At 47.8% G+C, this 17218-nt stretch overlaps 1 protein-coding gene across 1 annotated transcript in view; it reads left to right on the top strand.

Annotated features, from left to right (window-relative positions):
* The window catches only part of CARMIL3 (capping protein regulator and myosin 1 linker 3), a 1019681-nt gene that overhangs the window by 965315 nt on the left and 37148 nt on the right, over positions 1–17218 (top strand). Inside the window, exon 38 of the mRNA XM_078644900.1 lies at positions 6196–6439. Within this exon, the coding sequence (XP_078501026.1) occupies positions 6196–6439 (244 nt within the window). The remainder of the gene's footprint in view (positions 1–6195; positions 6440–17218) is intronic.

The raw sequence follows: 17218 nt of genomic DNA, 5'->3' as shown, positions 1-17218 counted from the left end.
CGACGCCGGTCATGCCACCATGACCTCCCCCGGCATCGAACCCGAAGTCGGTGCTGTCGACGCCACTGGTGCCTATCAGCGGTGGCAGCCCCATCCTTATTCCGACGACACGGAGTCAGATCAACATCGCTAGATGCCGATTTAGATGTCGAATGAATTCAGGGGGCAAGGGTTCTAGGTTGTCTCGTTCAGGAGACAACATAGAGCCCCTAGGTTCAATCAATGTCTGAATGGCGACATGTTAGGCTTGGTAGAGGAATAGGAGGGGTCTATGGACCCTCTGGAACACCAGGATGACTCTGCAGAGCAGTTGGACTGGTATGGGAAACTTGGGGAAGCCATTGGACTAGATACTTCTCCAGATACTGGCATGCTGTCTCCTACAACTGTGGCTACGGAGGCAGGGGCGTAGCACAGGCCCTGCAGCCCCCGTGGTGCGGGGGGGGCCCTCACCCTCCAGGGGGCCCTGTCAGCACCGCACTTCTGCTGGGGAGCTCTAGCTTGAGTCCGGAAGGGGCAACCTAAACTTACCATTCAGGGGGGCCCCCTCAAGTTTCGATACGCCACTGTACCGAGGAGGGGGCATCTTATGACATGGTGGTCAAGAGGGCAGCTGAAGTCTTTGGGCTGGAGCTGGCCTCAGTGGAGGTCAGGACTAAGGTCAGGACTAATCTCCGGACTGAAGTGCTTCAGCCTGGGTCTTCCACCTCAGAACCCCTTTTGCCCTTTAATGAAGCACTTACTGATGTTCTTCTAGGCATGTGGTCCAAGCCTACAGGGGCTCCTGTGAATAGGACAATTGCATGCCACCATCGCCCGGCTCCGGGCGACGCAAAGTTCCTCAGCCAACACCCCACCCCAGAAAGTTTGGTGGTCCAGGCTTCTACATCACAGGGTGCGTTCCCTTCCGCTCCTCAGATAGGGAAGCAAAGAAGCTGGATTCATATAGGAAGAAAGGTTTTCTTCCTCCAACCTGGCATTGTGGTGGGTGAATACCACATGCTTACTGGGCTATTTCTACCACTCTCTTTGGGAGATGGTTGCGCAAGTGCTGCCACAAGTCCCAGAGGAGGACCGGGCTGTGCTCTTTGAAGGCAGTTAAGGATGGGAGGGATGCAGCAAAAAATCACCATAAGGTGTGGTCTTGATACAACGGATTCGCTGGGCAGATCGATTTCCATGATACTGGCCTTGAGCGCTATGCCTGGCTTAGGACAACTGGCTTCTTGGGTGATGTCCAGGCAAATTTTATGGACATGCCCTTTGATGGAACTTGCCTTTTTAGGGAAAAGGCAGACCAGGCCCTAGTAATGGCAGCCAAAAGTCTTCGGCCACCCTTCCCTCGGCAGCCTCCAAACACTCCTAGTCTGACTGCATGACCACACCACTCCAGTTGGCGGGAGAATCCATCATCATCTCCCCCTAGGAGGTCCTTAACATCAGATCTTGCATCGGGTCTTGCAGATCATGCAGGAAGGTTATTCTCTACCTTTCCTTTCTTTTCCTCCTCCCATTCTGCCAAATCAGGAATGGCTGACGGAAGATCATGTAAAATTGAACCCAGGCGGAAGTTTCAGTTCTCTTGGGCAAGGGAGCTATAGAAAGGGTTCCGGTTTCAGAAGTAGTCAGTGGCTGTTATTCCCGCTACTTTCTGATTCCGAAAAAGAAGAACAAAGGGTTGCGGCTCATTTTAGATCTTTGGATCGTCAGTCTCCTCGGCAAGAAGGAGAAGTTTAAGATTCTCACTCTGGCTCAGGTCTTATCTTCCCTAGACCAAGAAGACTGGATGGTAGCGTTGGACCTGCAAGATGCGTATTCTCACATCCCCACCCTGCCGGTACACAGGTGTTACCTGCAGTTCAAGGTAAGCCGTGAGCACTATCAGTTTACCTTGCTCCCCTTCAGCGTTACCAGTGCCCTTCGGGTGTTCACCAAGGTGATGGCGGTGGTCGCAGCTCATCTGCACAGGTTAGGGGTGTCAGTTTTCCCCAACCTCGATGATTGGTTGTTAAAGGTATCTTCGCACCAGGGAGTCGTCTCCCAACTTCAGACTATGGAGAATCTCTTGCATTCACTGGGGTTCTCTTAAAACATTCAGAAGTCATAGCTAACTCCTTCTCAGATGCTCCCTTTCACCTGAGCTGTTATGAACACAGTGTAGTTACGGGTCTATCCTCCCGAGCAGCAAGTCCTGGATATTCAGGTTATGATTCTGAAGTTTCGGCCCCTATCTTGGTTTTTAAGTGAGACTGACTGAGCTGTTGGGCCTCATGGCCTCCAGCATCTTGTTAGTAAAGCATGCCAGGTGGCATATGCAGGCGCTGCAGTGGGACTTGAAGTTCCAGTGGGTACACCATCAGGGAAATCTAAGGGATGCATCTCCACTGTCTGGACCCAAAAAGAGTGTTGTTCTACCTTGACCACACAAAAGAGTTCTGGGTGGATGACCAACTCTTTGTGGGGTGTGTGGGAGCTAAGAAGGAAAGGGCAATGCAGAAAAGGGCCATCTCTCACTGGGTAATTCTCTGCATTAAGATCTGATATGTCCTGGCTAAGAAGCAGCCCCCTAAGTGATTAAGGACCCATTCCACCTGGGGAAAGGTTGTGACTAGAGCGTTGGCTCGGGGTGTCCAAGTCTTTGACATCTGTCTGGCAGCAATGTGGGCATCTTTGCACAGTAGTTGCCAAGCACTACTGCCTGGATAGTCAGGCCGCAGGAACTGGCATTTTGCCCGTTCAGTCCTACGGGACTTCCTAGTTTGAGCTATTAGTCCTCACCCACCACAGGGATGGTATGGCTTGGGTATCTAATTCAAAGGTAAGGAATCTACAGCTAGAAGTCTCTTTCAGATGAGCAAATTACTTACCTTCGGTAACGCATTATCTGCTAGAGACTCTAGATAGCTGCAGATTCCTTACAGCCCCACCCATCCCTCCCTGCTTTGCGGATTAATGTTGTAGGACTAGGGTTGTTCCCCTTTTCAGGGCCCCTAGTTTTGCACACGACTACGTCAGTTACTTTGTGGCTCTGTTCTTCTGGTGTGGAAAAAAGTAAAAGTACTGATATTCGCGCACCTGAGGGGTGCTTATATAGGTACCCCGACGTCATAACCGACGACGTCAGGCAAAGCCGAATGGAGCCACCTGACGGCGCTCGCAAGGGGTATTACTCAGCAAAAGTGTCCGGATCCAGCTTAACGTCTGGGAAATTCAAAAGTATGGAATCTGAAGCTAAATAGTCTCTACCATATAATGCGTTACTGAAGATAAGTAACTTGTTCATTAATACATGATTAAATGTTTAATAAATACTATCAGTTTTCAATACAATCACAGGACTTACCTTACCCGATAAGTAGTGTTTTGGGAGGTTTACCATTGTTCATGATCCAACAGAAAGCTATTGTGAATGTTTATTATACTTCTTTGGATCATCCAGTTGATGATGCTATTAATTGTTGTCGATTATTTGCTGGGTCCGAGGCGTGTTGTGGTGCCATGGCATGTTCTAGCAAACTTTGGAGGAGTGATTCTTTCTGTGGATTAACATTTTCATTGCAAAGGGTTAGTTTTTGTGTGACGTCGCACGTCTGTATCCATTTAACATGGCCTGCTTCTCTTAGTATGACAGTGTTTAACTAGTGGTGCAACACCATTTACTTTGAAATGCATATACGTTTGAAATGTGGGCACAATGTGGTAAAGGTAAACACCACACACAAAAGTATATGCATAAAATATCCCCACACGTTCCATACTGTCAATTGCTTCACCAAACCTCCCTCCATTACAGCATTAAGCCACCAAACCGGTGAGCACTCATTCATACATGCCAATAGACCCTATTCAGTTGGGAGTCACCCAATTTTCGAAGCCAAAAATAGCTTTATTTTGGCTGTCTCACACCTTAAATAGCTTGGCCCTCAACAGAGGACTGTGGGGGAAATCTCTTCTCCTGGTTATTATTATTTTTTTTTATCTCCCACTTTCTACTTCTTAAATGTTGACATGTATGCACATGCCACCTTTGATATAGCACTAGAAGCCTCTAGTAAGTATAAAACGTATAAAATTCACAAACCATCAAGCTTTTGCTTCTCTTCCGTGCACACTATTGGAATGGATTTAAATCATTTTAAGAGCTGGGCGTTTTTATCACAAAATCACATTCGGATTTTCTGCATGGGGAGATTAATTATTGTGCTCAGAATCACAGCATGTTAAGCCGACGCCAAGACTCAAACCTACTTCCCCAGTTCCAAAGTCCGCAGCTCTTTTAATAATCACATCTCCTGCTTCATCCTCTGTGCCTAAAACCTTGGGACTGTTTTACAGCTAGCAACGTATGTTGTTTTATATCCCCTTTGAAGCCAAAACAAATACCTGGTAAAGCCAATGAACCGCTTTTTCTTACAGTCATGCTGCAAGCTACAAACAATGCCACTTTGAATAATTTCAGGATCATTGATAACAATCCAAAACATCGCACTTCTACTTTAACACTTAACAATTATAGAAGAAGAATGTTGTCTTTACACAGCTTAAAGAAATTGGCAAAGTCAATAGCTCTCATGTAGGCGAAACGTATTGGCTTTGCCAAGGCTTTTTTTTCCACTGCATACATGTGCCAAGCATTATTGCCTGGAAGATCATCCACGGAGTCAGAAATAATTCACTGGCACCGTGCTACACAATTTCCTTGGCTGATCATTACCTCCTCTTGGCGGGAAGTTTTTTGGAATACAGTAAAAACAGTACTCTTTGGTTGATGCGGAAAAGAACTGATGTCAGCGCTCTGGACTGGATAGACGAAACAGCAGCTGTAGTCCTGTAGCGCCACCTCATGGTGCTAGAACGCTACTGATTGAGGAACCGTAATGTAATGAATCTTCAGGACGATAAATGATCTACCAAAATATTGTTACCAAAGTATTTGTTAGAACTCATAGTACATAAAATAATGCAATGGCCGTGCTGAGCTCCCTGCAAACTTTGATATCAGTCTCCAAAGCTTTATACTTTTCTTCTCAAGTAAAGGCAGAGGGACTCATTTAGACAATGACAAACAGCCTACCAAGTCTGTGGAGGGCCGTCTTATAAACTTAGGGATCATGCATGCCTAGCATGACCTTTGAGGCTGCAGTGCATTTATTTGTGCAGTGGCTTATGCTACAAAATAACAGAAAATGCAGAATTGTCATATGCTTACAATAAATAAATTGAAAAATAATGTGAAAAATAAAAAACATTCACTATTGTGACCATGTTACTAGTTAAACATTTAAAAAAAACAAGCGTTTTGGTTGTGCCTTGCATTTTATTAATATTTTCTTTTTGGAAAGACAAAAATATTGCACATTCTGACCAAGCACTATTGCTTATAGCTACAATGTTGCAATGCCGCTTAAACACTTTATAACTTCTAAATGAAGACAGAAAATAAATACCCATCTAACTGACCACCGACAGTGTAAACAAAATAAATAGCTGAGATTTAAAGTTAACAGTGTGCACAAAAATTTTGCACTCTCCCAAATTGAAGGGCGCCAGTGCGTAACGTGGGCTGACCCATTTCCTATGCTATATGCTGCAGTGGCTGGAAAGAAAAAGCTAATGACTTAACAGAGCAATTGATGAACTCTGCTTACAAAAACCCTCTTTATTTATGTATTATGTATGAACATTTTGTACATATGTATGTGATAAGTGATTTAAGCACTGAAGCCCTGCTCGCCAAACAAGATATTAGCAGAATAAAAAATTTGATAAATGCAAAAAAAAGTATCAATAAAAAAGATTACAAAATATTTATATATTAATATTTTGGATAAACAATAGTCTGGCACTACATTGACAGTGGTCTCAGATGGCAGATCTAAATATGTGATATATACAATGTGAAGAGTTCTTAAAAGCAAACCAGTTAAGATAAATTTGTAGATCTCTTGTCTCCAAATCTGTACCACTGTACCACTGTACCGCTTCTGTGTATTTGAATTAGGATCAACATAGTGAACTTATGGCCTTGGGAGGTTGTGCTTTTGTGCTTCACAATGTTTACTCCAAGTCACAGGCTGAACGTATTTCAGATAAATAACAGTGGTTTACACAATCGTTTATCCGCTTCCTTCTACCTACATCCTTATTTCCACCACTCTGGTACTGATAGACTTGTTACTTTTTTCTTTGATTTAGGATCATGACACCTCCCCAAACTCTCATCATCACGGAGTAAGACCTGTTGCTGCCCCTCGTGGACGTAAATCCTCTACAGGCATGGCACACGAGGAACCAGAGAATGGTCGAAGCCACACCAGTGCAAACTGCCTCAGTGCGAGGGAGATGCAGTCATCCACGCCTGTTGCTAAGCCACGCCAGAGGTTTGAGACGTCTAGAGGGATGGAGACCAGTTCTGAAGAGTGGGCCGTTGGCAACAATGGTAAATTATTGTACATCTCCAGGTACTCTTTGTAGTTACACAACACTAAACACCAAGGGGCTTATTCATGAGCCCTTGCGTCACTTTTGCGCCGCTGGTGCGTCATTTTTTGTGATGCACCAGCGGCGTAAAAAATGTGTCTTGTTGCACCATATTTACAAAGTGACGCATCTAGGTAGATGCGTAACTTTGTAAACCCCTGCGCCACATTATACCTGCGCCAGGTATAATGTATGCAGGGGTGGCAGTCTGATGCAAGAAAGGGTCATAGAAGTGACGCAGTGAAATCTATAAGATTTCACTGCGCCACTCCTAGGATGCAAATGCGTCAATATCTTACACCTGCCTCTCAGCAGGCATAAGACTGACGCAAACCCTTTCACATGGAGCTTGCCCTATGTTAAATGACACATTGCTGGAGTTGCGTCACTTTTGTGACACACTCAAGCAATGCGTCACTTTTGCGCCATACAGATGCGTCAGAAATACTGACGTATTCTGTGACTCCTTGCGACATGATGCGCCATACAGTAAATATGACGCATCAATCATGTCGCATCACTGCTTTCACGCAGCGATGCGTCACTTCTCAAAAATGAGGTCCTAAATGTAAGCACAGGGAGTAATGATGCAGAAATAAAAACAAGTAGAGGATGGTTATAAAGGGGAGAAAGGTGATCTAAACCACTCAAATGTAACAACATGATCATAATTAATATGGTGAAGATTAGTTAGGCTCAATGTGTCCTTTCATGGTGGTAATGGTAATGCATATGCAAAAATAAATAAGTGATAAAAGTGAGGCAGAAAAGGAAGATGAAAGGAGGAGGCACGCGGTTGCTTAAATATAAGGGATTATTTATTTACTTTAGTGATCTATTGTTGTGAAGTAGTACTGTGTGACACAGCTCCCATGTTCATCGCCATTCTGGTGTGGCGGGCTTCCAACTAAAGGAGTTATGAGTAAAGAGAGCGAAATGGATTGAAAGAAAGCTAACAATTGTTTCCAGTTCGGTACTTTGACTCTTCCTGCATATAAATTGACCTCGTGATTTAAGGAACTTACGTTACCAACAACTTGGTATTGAGGAGGAAACTGGCTCTTTTAAAAATAAATATGTGTGTCATATATACCCATATAAAATACTGGGGGAGAAGGAGGAATGAGAGACTAGGTCACCCTCCAGAGTAATGTCATATATACCCCTCCTTTACAGAAACACTGGTTAGGCATGACCATACATCCAACCTAGGTACAATTTGGTAAAAATTAGGTTGATTTTACACCTGAGGTAGAGGAAATTACACCTACGTACAGCCTCCTATCTTCGATGAGTCAACAAAAAAAGTACATTGGCCCTTACTGGTAAGATCCCACTTTATGGTTCTTACTACCAACTCTAAATATCTCCAGATATTGGAAGAGGGCACCTCACCTGTATTATCGTGGCATGCTTCATTATCTGTGTCCTTTCCCTACTACAAGCCAGTGAATAAAAACGTCTTAGGGAATACCAAGAGGATATTTCTCTTAATTTGTTGAATAAGCATGGTATGATTAACAACAGTTCTGTTGAGATGGTTACTGAAAACAGTGGTTCATATATCCACATACCATTGTTTTGCCTATTCCAATTGCCAAAAGGGTCAAAGGCATTCTTTACAGTAATGCTTACTTACAGATACCTACATTTCAGTATATGTAGTTGGTGGTTTGTGAGGAAATGTGCACATCTATGATGAGGGCTTGTAGGAAAGTGGGATCTGCTTTCATGATTACCTCCACTTTTTGCCTGGTGTTATGCTGTTTCTGACTAGTCTGACTGGGATATTGTTAATCAGGACCCCAGTCTCTGTGCTTTCTCCCCTAAATTGGTTATGGTGTGTACTTAGGTGCAAATTAGATTGGCGACTGGTGTACCCTTATAAGTCCCTAGTATATGGTACTGAGGTACCCATGGCATATATACACCAGGGGTCCCCCCGTGGGCTGAAGCTTGTATCTGATAGGGACTACTAGCTGCAGATTCCTTAACGTAGAATTATCCCCAGGCAATAGACTGGATCTGGAAACTTTTTTTGCCAAGCATCCTTGCGCACCTGGAGGACGGCATTACGCGACTTCGCCCAGGCGTCGTCCGCAAACGTGACGACAGCGAGGTCACATAAGTCCCATTCTGGCGCGCCTACGTCAGTTTTTTCCTTTTCCGCGTGCAACGCAGATTCGATTCGTGCTCCGGGCCTGTTTTGGCCCTTTCCTTTCGCTTTGTGCGTGTTGTGGGAACAGTGTGCGGATGCCTTCGGGCTTTAAAACGTGCTCGTCTTGTGGACGTCTGATGTCTGCGACGGACCCTCACCTCATTTGTATGTGGTGTTTGGGGGAGGATCACGGCTCCACTGATTGCAAGACGTGCTAGCAGTTAAAGCCAAAGTCTTGACGGGAGCGCCGGATGAAACTTCTCTCGGCTCCCATGTCCAAATCGGCTTCGTCACCTCGGTCAGCTTCTGCGGAAGGTTTTCGACATAGCCGTCGTCATCGTCCTCATCCTTCTCCTAAGCCGTAAGAGCTTGGCTCCCCAGTCGGTAAGTGTCACAGTTTGTCCCTGAGGGCTGGTTTCTGGCCTGTTGGGGGCGTGGGCTCTCCGTGGGTGATGCGGCCCTGCGTATCGTCCCCCTATCCACAATTTTTCCCAGTGAGGAGGTGTCGAGAGCCCAGATGGAGACATATGCAGCGGCTTTGCAGGCCTCGCTGGCTTATCCTCCTCCTCCTTCTCCTCCTTCTCCTCCTGGGACGTCGGCAGATCCCTTGCACAGTGCAGGGCCCTCCACGGCGTCGCCAGCAACCCCGGCCCCGGCGCTGATTGGTTCGGATCCAGGCTCGGATGATGTGGTGCCATTGGGATGCAGCCCTTCAGGGTTCCCTCCTTCGGACCACGGCACCTCTCCTTCACTGCAAACTCCTGTGGAAGTCCCTGTGGTGTAGTGGAAGGTCACCAGAGCTCGGGTCGCATCCCTGAGCCCCTCTCGGCCCTTTGGAGAGACGGCAATCTTGTCTGAGGCTGAGGTGATGCAGCTATGGGGCCGGCGGCTGCTGGCCCTGGCAGCGCCACAGGGGTCGGCAGACTCCCCTCGTCCCATCATGGGACCATGCGTCCCTCTCTGGGCCCCTCTCCCCCATCTGTGCAGGCGGCTGCCTCATCGGGTGTCAAGTCAGAGGTCGATTTGGCCTTGGCGCCGCTGGAGGCGGCAGGCCCCTCTTGCCCCATCATGGGTCGAGGCTGGTCCCTCCCGTCCCTCCACGCAGGCAGCTGCCTCGTCAGAGGTCGAGGTGGCGCCGTTCTGGCACCATCCTTTAGCCGCTCTAGCTCCGGCCCAGCCCCGGTCTCCGGCGCCGTGTGGTGTGGAAGAGGTCTGTCCGGTGTCGTCTTTGGCACTGGACAATGATGACGTCCTGCCTCAGGTTGCATACTCTATGGCACCGGACAGGCATCGGGTCGTGGACTCGTCCTCGGATGCCCCCTCTTCCCCAGAGGTTGGGTGCCTGCTGGTGTCATCCTCGCCAGAGACGGGCCACCGCGTCGTTGCTTTTTCCCCGACACCATCGAAGGCCGGCTCCTCGCCGTTACCGTGGCCACTGTTTTCACCAGAGAAGCCACAGCTTCCCCACTCCTCGGTCCCTCTTCATCCTTTCCGGACATGGCCCTTGCCCACTGTGATTGGCTTAGCGGACGGCCGCCTTAATTTGCAGCCGCCGCCTATGGAGGAGCTCCTTTGCCCCCGCTGGGCCCTACAGAGGCGGGTGCGGCCTTCGCTCGCGCTGTTTCCACGGCTGTGGGTATTTTGCGCATGGGTGATCCAGCTGCACATTTTCCAGCGGATTATCTTTTGGAAGTTGTCCAACAGGACTCTGTTGGGAGGGAGCTGCTGCTTCCATTTGAGGGTTCACTCCACTCTTCCATGATGGGAGCTTGGGGGCGCCCGCCACGGGGGATCCGGTGCTCCAACACCTTCTGCATCGGAACCTTCCAGCACCACGTGACCCATTGTGTCTGTCCCTCCATTCCTCTGTCTCGAGGCCTCTTTTGCGGACTGTTTTTCCATCCCTACCGACTCTGTTGTCTCCCACATCTCGGGAGGCCCGCTGGCTGGACTCTTTGGGGCTCAATATGTTCGCTTCAACCAGTTCAGCCCTGCGGGCCCTTAACACTTTGTGTGTGTTGGCTAGGGCCACCTCTTGCTTGTGGGACTCGGCAGTGTCCCTTGGATCTGCCGCTTCTCAGAAGAATGCTGGAGTTGGTTTGCGGCACAATGCGTTGGATGACCGGGAGCTGGCAACGTTTATTCTTCGCTCCGCTCTGGACATCTCAGAGGTGCTTGGTTGTGCCATGGCTTCTTTGGTTACCCTTCGCCGCCATGCTTGGCTTCTGGACAGTATGTTCCCGGAAAAGGTGAAGGACCGACTGGTGGATTTTCCCTTCAAGGGCACTCTTTTGTTCCATGCCCTGGCAGACTCGGCCATCCGGAGGTTATTGGCGGGGCTTCGGCCTCCTCCTCCTCCTCCTCCTCTTCCTTTGCTGCCTACTCCTCCTCCTCCTCCTCCTCCTCCTTCTTCTCCTCCTCAGTGACCTGTGAGTTGATCTGGTCCTTGAGTGCTGTTCTGTCGTTGGGGCGGGTCGCCCCAGTTGTGTGATCTGTGCGCTTCATAGGCATTCGAGTCCTCTTGGGACTGTGGTTCTGTTGGCTGCTGGCCAGCCCTTCTTCACTGTGTTTTTGTTTTGGGTTATCTCCACTAGGTTGGCCCTGAGATTAGGCCTTCTGTTTTTTCTCTTTGGCTGCTTGACAAGCCATCTGTGGGGGGTTTTACCCACAGCACTTTCTGTTGTCCTCTGGTACAGAAGTTTCTTCCTAAGAGGGTTCCCATGTCTTGTGACTTAACATACCCTGTGTGGGGTAGTGGTAGCTGTTATGTAGCTTGTTCTATGCTGGGGAGTTGTGGTCGCCTTCGGGCCTCTGCTCTCCATGGCGTTTATGTATGTTGCAGGTGCAATTCCCTTTTTGCTGGATTGGAAAGCCTTGGTGGCGCCCCGGGGTGTCTTTCTCCGGGGTCGCTGCGCTGTTCACCTGGTCTGCCTGCTATCTGCGGCTTGGCGTCGTGGCTCTGGTTCTACTTCTTTTTGGGGCATGTGTGCGGGCCCCTCTCTGAGGTGTGTCCGGGCCCTTCTTCACCTTCAGTGATGGATTTTGTTTTCCTCCCTCTTTCTGGCATAGCCTGCCCGGTTTTCCTGGGTGCCCCGGGCTACTCTTTCTGCTTCCAATTGCTTTATTGCGGTTGGCGCCATTCTGTCTGGTCTCTTGACTTCTGACTGTGGTGAGCTCAGCTGCCCGCTTTGCGGGGTGTGTTCCCGTGGGGGGGCTTGCCTTCTTTTTCCCTCATCTCCTTGGAGCCTCTAGGTTGCTCTTGTTCCTCTTCCTTGCCTTGACCTTGGATGGAGGTTCTGTTGCCTTGCATGGGCGTGGGGTGCTTCGGCCTCCATTGCCTTGCCCTTGTTTCCTCTGTTGAGTGTGAATGGGCATCCTCTTCTTTCTCTTCCCACACCCCCCTTGGGGTCGGTGGTGTTTTGCTTGTAGGGGTTCCCCTTGCCTGGGGGGACAGGGCTCCTCGCCCTGTCCAATGTATTAGTCCCATGTGGGACCCTCTGTTATGTCCAGGCTGGTGGGGTCCTCTTGCAGACCCTCCTTCCCCGTGGGTATGGCTAGGGTATCTATTCTACGTTAAGGAATATGTGGCTAGTAGGCTCTGTCAGATGTATGAGTTGCTTACCTTCAGTAACGATGTATCTGGTAGAGACGATTCTAGCTGCAGATTCTTTCAAGGCCCGCCCTTCCTCCCCGTTCTGCGAGGGCCTTTGGCTTAGTCTTCTGCACTCGCCTCCCCGGGGGGCGGCTATGTCTTCTGTGAGTGTATCCCTTCGCTCTTTTTGACGGGATGCTTCATCTTGTTTCTTGTTCCTTCCTCTCTTTGACACATTGGAGGATGGATTGTGAGGTACTCCTGTGCCCCTCTGCTCTCGTTGCCCCGGGATTGGGGCTTGCCTTCACTCTCTTCCTCCCCTCCTTCTTCCATTTCTTTTTGTTGCTCGGTGATGGCCCCTCCCCTCTGCTATCCCCTGGGTTGGTGTCCTCTGGCCGTGCCTGTGCCCCTTGTTTGTTTGGGGGGGTTGTCACACTGTGTGCTGGGGTTGCCTTGGAGTTTTGTCGTTCCTGCTTGTTTTGGAACAGATTCCCCTACATTGTTCTTGGTTGGGGTTGTAGTACTGCTACATGTTGTCATGATATTTTGCATGTGTTCCTTGTCTCCGGAGGGGAAGCTGTCTACATACTGGCAGGGTGACTGCTCTGTTCTTTCCCTTTTTCCTTGCATTTGGGTAATGCAGTGTTGCCACTTCTCCTTATGGTGTTGTTCATCACCATTCCTTTTTCCTTTTTTTTGCTCTTTTGCATACTGTTACCATACTCCCACAGTTTTTTCTGATAGCTCTGCGTTGTGGCGCGGAAAAGTTCTCTGAAGAAAACTGACGTAGGCGCGCCCGGGTGGGACTTATATGACCTCGCTGACGTCATGTACGCGGACGGCGCCTGGGCAGAGTCGCGTGATGCCGTCCCCCGGCGCGCACGGATGCTGGGCAAAAAAAGTTTCCGGATCCAGTCTCACGCATGGGGATAATTCTGCATTAAGGAATCTGCTGCTAGAATCGTCTCTACCAGATACATTGTTACCGAACGTAAGTAACTCGTACATTATGCCACCCATGGGGCACCACTCAAACTGTGACAACAGGCCTGCCATTACAGCCTGTGTAAGCTGGTGCTAGCACCATTTATGACAGATATAGATTTCCCTATATCTGAGATCACTGCACTTAAAACCTATAAGTCACCCCTAAGGCAGGCCTTTCAATCCTGAAGGCGGGGTGCTCGGTTCTAAGTGCGAGGATGTCCCTGCATGAGCAGGACACCCCTACAACCTTCAGAGGCCATTCTCTAGGGTTGTAAGTGCATCAGCTATTATGATATATAGAGTGGCCATGAGTCATTACCCGATGACCATCTCTAAACTGGTTGGAACGAACCCTGTCGTGTTTGGTATCAAACATGTTGGAATCATACCCTCACAACATAAACCATGTGGGAGGTATGATTCCATGCACTGTAAAGCTCCTCCAGGAGGCCCTCAGTGCTCCCAGTACCAGTCTTTTGGAACATGACCAGAGATATGTTTCTGCCCTCCTGCTGCTGAGCCAAGATCGAGCAGGGGAAGGCAGAACAAAAGATATGGTTTCGCAGGGAGGTGTGACCACCTCCTAGACAGGGTTTAGTGTATTGGGGGTAGGGTGGGGCGCTTGCCAGCACCATTGAGACTGCTTGAAGGCCACATTTGGTGCCCACCTTGCGTACTCCAGTTCAAACCAGTTCATGGATCTGTTGGCTCCCGCTCTGGTGCAAAACTGGACAAAGGACATGGGAGTATCCTCCCCACTGTCCAGCCCCTCCTCTGGGAGGGACCCCTGAATCATACCAACCCTTTCCTTGGGGTATTTAAGGGCTTACTTGTGGATGGGCCCCTAGATTGATCGTGGGACAAGATTAATATCAAGACACCACTTCTGTTTTGACCATCTGGGCACTCTGGACTTTGCTGGACTTTGCTCTGGGCACTGAGATTGCAACTGGGAAGACTCCTGCTGCACCTGGTCTTGTCGTCTGCTTGTCTGCTGCAACGTCCGTGCCTGTGATTCGTACAGGAACCTTCCAAGGCCTGTTTACATCCACAACACCTGAAGGAATTTCCCTTTGAAGAGAAGGAGTCATTTCCCTGCATCTGCAGGCACTGCAACGAAACTGACCGGTCTGCTGATCCTGGCCTCCCTTGGACTCCGAAAGGCTCAGCAACACAGGTGGTGGTTATTCACTTCCTTCATGTCCGGCACTGTCCTCTCACAGACTTTGAAGTCAGCATCTCTGGTCGGAGCCCCAGAAACTGAACCCCTGTGCACCGCATCGACTTGCAGTTGCAAAGGCATGTTTATTTATTTAAATGTATTTATTTATATTCTTGTATAGCGCAGGAATCGACCCCCGAAGGGGCTCTCTTCCTCAGAGACCTTCAGCTACAAGTAGCCCATATCTCAAGCATCACCTGTGAGCAAGATCTTCGTCCTCCCCACAACTCGTGCACCATGGGCCTGCATCTTTGGTGAGCTGCTCGAGGTCCCCTTGCGACTCCAGTTCCTCTGGCATATGGGACCTCTTGAAGGTCTTCTTTGAATCCAGTGTGCCCCCCTGATTGCTCGGGCCTGCTCTGACTCCCCTGCTTGTGGCGAGCTACTTTGACCTTGCTGGTCCTGACACTGCACCTTTTTCGCTTTCCACGTTGTTTGCTGTTGCCAAGGTTTGTTGGTGCTCTCAACTCTCGACATTTGATTTGGGACAGCTCATAAACCATTGCTGGTCTTCCTCAGCATCGTCTGGTCCATATAGTTGCAGCTCCAAGTCACTGTCAGATTTCCTGCAACACCCAACTTCGGTGTGCAATCGTCTTCCGTGCCACCTGGTCATTCCTGAGTGGCATGGACTCTGTCCCCTCTGCTTGCAGGTACTTCTCATCTTGAATCCACCTTGGGGTTCCACCGGACACTTTCAACTTCTTCCCCAGCGGCATCTTCTTGAAGTCCTCCATTGAGTTTGACAGCGGTTTCTGACACCACTTTGCATCTATGCACCTGGCTTCTCTGGTGTAGGTATCCTGGTTCCTAGGCTATCCATGGATGGGGTGGCTCTCCAACCTTCTGTCTTCCACTGGGTTTTCTTCAGGGTCCACTGGGACGGGTCCTTCTTCTTTAAAATTGCAACCGCAACTTACCGTTTGACTTGAATTGAGCCCGCGGCCGTATTCGCACTCTGCACACGGCCTCCGTGGGGTTCCTGGTTATTTACTTCGGGTGGTTCCTTGGGCCCCCAGCATTTGTACGTCCTGTGGGTATAGTCTTGACTTGTGTCGTGGTTTTCATACCACTATTTAAGTATGTGGTCTGGTTCACCTCATACCCCCCACCCTGAGATCACTGTGTATCCATGCTACTTACCTGGGTTCTCTGCAAAATATCGTGTGCATTGTGTATATCTCTGGGTAGGAGATATTTGTATGTGTTAGTGAGTGTCTTATAATTACTACATATTTTCATAAATACACTGTTTGGTTCTTTTTCACTTCATTTTTACCAATAAAATTATGTTCTGGTATAACAAGCTGCTTTACACTCCTTCTGGACTAAGCCTGAAGGCTGCTCTCCACAGCTACCCCTTAGAGAGTTTGCTATGGTTGTCTAAGACCACTAAAATCACCATAGGGGTTGTCTGGATTAGTGGAGGGTGCACACCTACGTAAGTGTGCTCCCTATACTAAGCCAGCCTCCTACAGTGCTCCACTTTCATATTTGGGTGATGAAACAGGAATAGAATGGTTTAGAGGGATAAATAGTTTAATATATATTGTCAGCTGAACTTAAAGATTTTGAAAAGAAAAGTAGTATCATTATTAACACCCCTTGAGATGAACAATTTAAGGGACACACAAAATAGTGGAAAGTCCAATCGTGCCAAGCGGTGGGTATCACTCTGAAACATTCTAGTACAGCAGATGTGATATCATACATGCTTTGTGACCTTGTGTTGCTCGAATATGAATTTACCTTGAAAAAACAAAAGACAAGAGGCGTTTGGCAAAACAGGATCAGTTGGTTTAATTAAACACTTCAGCTGGGAGTACAGCCTACAGAATCGTGTTGGAGGACTGTCTCAAAGAACAATCAATCCAAGCAACTTTTTATACCGTTTTTGGGTATCATATATTTATTTCTTTGGTGAAATAATGTGGTCCTTGTCTATAGAGTCGTAAATAAAAGGTCCCTGATAACAAATGCAGGTGGGCCTCAACATCGCAAGGACACAATGTGGGCCAGTAGAATGTATGACATTACAATGCATACATTAATAATTAGGGTTCCCGGTTTTATGGTACTTATTTTTTTACATTTCCGTCTGTATTTATCCATATTCATTTTTTGCTACTTGTGTCTGTATTTATCCATATTTATTTTGGGTTTTGTGGAAAATGAAGCTGAAATTAGTATATTTCCTCATTTATTTCACTGGTAAATATGCACTCATGCTTGAATGCCTACCAGGTTTTAATGCTGTAAACACTGCAGAAGATAAAATAATGCACTTTTAAGAAAATATGCAGATTTCAGTATCACCCTTGTGCATATCTAGTTCAAGCCTCTTTACTAAAATTCCTTTCTTTTTTAGCCCCCTTACCTATCAATCCACACAACTATTGACCTGGCATTCATGGCAGGCAGTATTTAGAATTACTTTAAAAGTAACCCAATTTCCGATTTTATCCACATTTAAAAATAGATACAGACAAGAAAATAAAAGTTTTCTGTCTGTATTTATCTGTAAAAGTCAGTGAAATCGGAAAGCAGGGAGCCTTATTTATAATGCATGCCTTTAGAACAGAGTTTTTAAATCGCAATATCCTTTACAACGCATTCTTTTACATTGCATACCATTACATCGCATTTTCAGAAACTACCTTTACAACGCAATCTTTTACATCGCATTATACCTTTACAATGCACACCATTACAGTGCATACCATTACATCGCATTTAGGGTAAGTGTTGGGTTGTATAGGGGTAATAATTACTATTCTAA

Source organism: Lissotriton helveticus, chromosome 5_1 (genome assembly GCF_964261635.1).
Source record: "Lissotriton helveticus chromosome 5_1, aLisHel1.1, whole genome shotgun sequence".
Classification (NCBI taxonomy): Eukaryota; Metazoa; Chordata; class Amphibia; order Caudata; family Salamandridae; genus Lissotriton; species Lissotriton helveticus.
Note: the sequence above shows the minus strand (reverse complement) of the source record. Positions and strands in the feature narration are given on the sequence as shown.